General features: G+C 48.5%; 1 protein-coding gene across 1 annotated transcript in view; it reads right to left on the bottom strand.

Annotated features, from left to right (window-relative positions):
* LOC109837791 (zeaxanthin 7,8(7',8')-cleavage dioxygenase, chromoplastic) overlaps positions 1-1,472 on the bottom strand; it is a 2,127-nt gene extending 655 nt beyond the window's left edge. Inside the window, 5 exon segments of the mRNA XM_020406148.1 lie at positions 1-4; positions 6-625; positions 627-668; positions 670-799; positions 801-1,472. The exon segment at positions 1-4 is cut by the window's left edge and continues 655 nt beyond it. Coding sequence (XP_020261737.1) covers positions 1-4; positions 6-625; positions 627-668; positions 670-799; positions 801-1,357 — 1,353 coding nt within the window. The 5' untranslated portion in view covers positions 1,358-1,472.

Raw genomic sequence — 3,558 nt, forward strand, 5'->3', positions numbered from 1 at the left:
CCGTCCTGTCCAGCGCGTGCTCGATCGACAGCACGTTCGGCGCCACGAGTACGACCACGTTGCCCTCCTCCTCCTCCCACGCGTTGAGCGCGTGCATTATGTTGAATCCCGGCACCTCGAACCACCGCATTTCGGCCTCCGATGCCGCGTATTTCGGCAGAAGACCGATCCGAGGAACTTTCCCGCGGTCCGAACCGACTGGGGAGCCTCCGCCGAGTACCATTTCCATTGGCTGCATAACGATTTGGATGTCGGGGAAGATCGCAAAGTTTTCGGTGATGGCGAAGTCGTGGAGGAAAGAGGGTTGGTTTATCGAGAAGATGGGTACGTCGGGGCCTTTGACGCCGTTGCAGTCGAAACGGAAGTAGTTGACATAAGGCGGGACCGGGCCGTACCTGAACGCAAACATCTCCGCCGGTGCGGTATCCTTTTTCGGGTGAGCGTCATCCAGAATAAGCCTGCCCATTGAAATCCGACCGGCCGCGGTGCATATACTCCGCCGGTGGGATGGGATGAGAGGTGACGGCGCGTCCCGGTTAAGGGAGGTCGGTTCTCCAAGGATCGTAGAGCTGCGCCGGCGAAAGAACACCAAGCTCGTATTGGCAAGCCCGACCTTTCGGCTGGCCGTTCATTTGTCCCGCTGTGAGGACTCTGCGGCGGTTAACGGACACCGCGAGCGAATCCCGCGACACCATGAAATCCTGAAAATACATTCGGCAGGACCGGAGCTCCGGCGTCACGCCTCAGCTTAATACTTAGTAGGGTTTCGACGAAGCGAGAGGTTAGAGGCGGTGGGGTCGGCATCGGAGGGGAGGAGGATGGAGATGATGCATGGCCGTGTCCCGTCGAAGAGGTGGTGGGGACCCGAGGAGAGGTGTGGGGATTGGTGGTCCGTTTGCGGTATGTAGGCCCCCCCGGCGCAGGCACGGGAAATGCTTCGCGGATACGGGGCAGGGGTCGGAGGGAGCTCGACGGATGGCGGGCAGAAGTTGTCCGACGAGGACGCGGCGAGGGTCGACGGTGAGGGCCGGAGGACGGGGATCAATGAAGTGTTGATTATGTCCGTCAAGGCGCTGCAGATCGTCGCGGCGAGAGGGGCGTCGGTCGATGGGGTGGGTCGCGTTGCGATACGAGGAAAGCTCGCATTTATGTTGATGGTTGGTTTGGCCTTCGGTTGTTGGGGTTGGGGTTTTGAGGTCTGGGTTTTGTTGGGCTTTGATACGTGGGATGGTTTTTCTTGAGTTTGCACGGCGGAGATGGTGGTATTGGGAAGTGATAGGGGCAATGGTAGTGCACGTGAGTGCTGCAGAAGCGTTGGGGAGGTTGATGGGAGGAAAGAGGAAGAGAGTGAGTCCATTAAGGAGAGCAAGCAGGAAGATATGGCAGAAAATAGCTGGGCAGCTTAGCTTGTGTCCTTTGCCCTGCCTTCTACACGCATTTCACGCATTCTTCATAAACCCGGCACTGCTTATTTATAGGGGTCCTTAGTTGCAAAAAAAATACTTATATAATAAAATAAAATAAGGGTTTTTTGAATATTAGTCCCTCACACTTCAATATTTTGAAGATAGTCACCCAAACCTTCAATATTTTGAAATTAGTACCCACCAGGCGATATGATGACTTCTCAGATAGCACCCATAAATCCGTTGCCCAGTCGCCATTGCATAAATGCACGACCAGACGCTATAATGACTCATCAGACGTCACCCATAATTGTGTCATCCTATTGCTATCACATTAAATACAATGAGATTTGCCCCTTAGGCTAGCCCTACCGACTCTCAACATGTGTAAGCATAAGTAAGACATCAACTTTATTAGTCAAGTCAGATGTCCCTATATTCTACTATAAGTAGATGCTATTTTCACCATTCTAAGGTTGAGATTATCTAAACCCTAAATAGATTCAGTATTTCTATTCATATTGCTTTATCAATCATTGACTTGAGCGTAGGAGGACGCGCCAGGGAAAATCTCCTCCGAAGCCTTTAATGTTTGCTATTTGTGTAGGAATCTGCTTCTTCCAGTTTATCAGTCATCAGAGATAAAAGACCCATAATCTTCTCCTAATATCACCTTACTCACAAATTATCTTTTTGACATAAATAGTTTGGCACTCATCGTGGGGACACTTCTTCTTATCTTAAGTGAATGACTGATCACAATCGCTCTTAGATCTCCGACTTACATACTCTCAGAGAATCTTCCAGCACTGGCTATGTCACTCAGTCCGCCTGGACAAGTCTTCATAGAGTTTAGCACAGTAGCTTAAACAATTGTTCGCTTCATTCACAAGTGAGCTTCTCTATCGTCTCGCTCCTCTACAACCTCCTCCATCACCTGTCACCCACCTCCCAAAGGAGAAGCCCTAGCTGTAGGGAGATGAAGAGCGGGGTCACGGACACCATCCCTCAATCACTACATCATCAAACCCATTGTATTGTCAATACCTGGTAGGTTCCTCAGTATCAGGATATAAGATGTGAAAGCTCGAGCCATGATCCTGGTCACGACCTACAATCAACATCGTAAGGAATGACGTGTACCTATGCAACCCAGACCCTGACAATTGTGGCAAACCTCTCTAAGGCTAACCAAACTTCTAGTTAAGACTAGAGTTTTAACATGGCGGCAGAGATTATTGGAGGAAAACTCCCTCTCTGATGAAATAATGATTGCCCTTTGCCCGAAGTTCCAAATATTGCATACCAAGAAATACAAAGGTGAAGGCGGTTCGACCGACCATGTGCAAAACATCTATGATTTAATGTTGCACCCAATAAGTAATGGATCGAGTCATATGCAATGCTTTCCCGTCACCCTCAGTGGCAGTGTCAAAATGTGATGAAACTCTTTAGAGAGGAAATCCATCCACAATTGTGTGCAGCTCACCTAAAAGTTTGTTCATCACTTCTTAGTGGACAAAAAGAAGAAGTCACATTCTGCCCTCTTGTCGCGGATTAAATATAGAAGCCCAGTGAAACTCTTAGAGAATATTTTAAGAGATTTTAGGCCTAGCGGCTGGACGTATAAGACCTTGATAACATAGTAGCAATGGCGGCAATAATCTTGGGTCTGGAAGATGAGAAGCTATAAGACTTGCTCATAATGAACCCTATGATTGACCTCGACAAGGTCATGGTTAGAGCCCGGTCGCATATGGATGCAGAAGACAATGACATCCATAATAAGGCATTCTGAGCTGCGGCCTTTGGAAGTAAGAAAACTGAGGTCAACCAGTCTGAGTCAAATTCTAGGTCCGATTGACTTGACAGGAAAGATAAGAGGAAGAGACAATTAAATAGATGTGATGAGGGGACCGGCTTTCACTTCTGTTAATGCTCCCCTCTCACAAGTATTTCACCAAATCCAGCGGGAGGGACATCTCACCAAAACTCCCCATCGCATGATCTCGGATCCGCATAAGAGGGATACTCAATAATACTTCCTCTAACACAAAGAACATAGCCACCATACGGATGACCGCATAATCTTATAGAGAGATATTGACAACCTCATCAAGAAAGAGTTGCCAAAGAAGTACTTTTGATGGTT

The sequence above is a fragment of the Asparagus officinalis genome, chromosome 4 (genome assembly GCF_001876935.1).
Source record: "Asparagus officinalis chromosome 4, Aspof.V1, whole genome shotgun sequence".
Classification (NCBI taxonomy): domain Eukaryota; kingdom Viridiplantae; phylum Streptophyta; class Magnoliopsida; order Asparagales; family Asparagaceae; genus Asparagus; species Asparagus officinalis.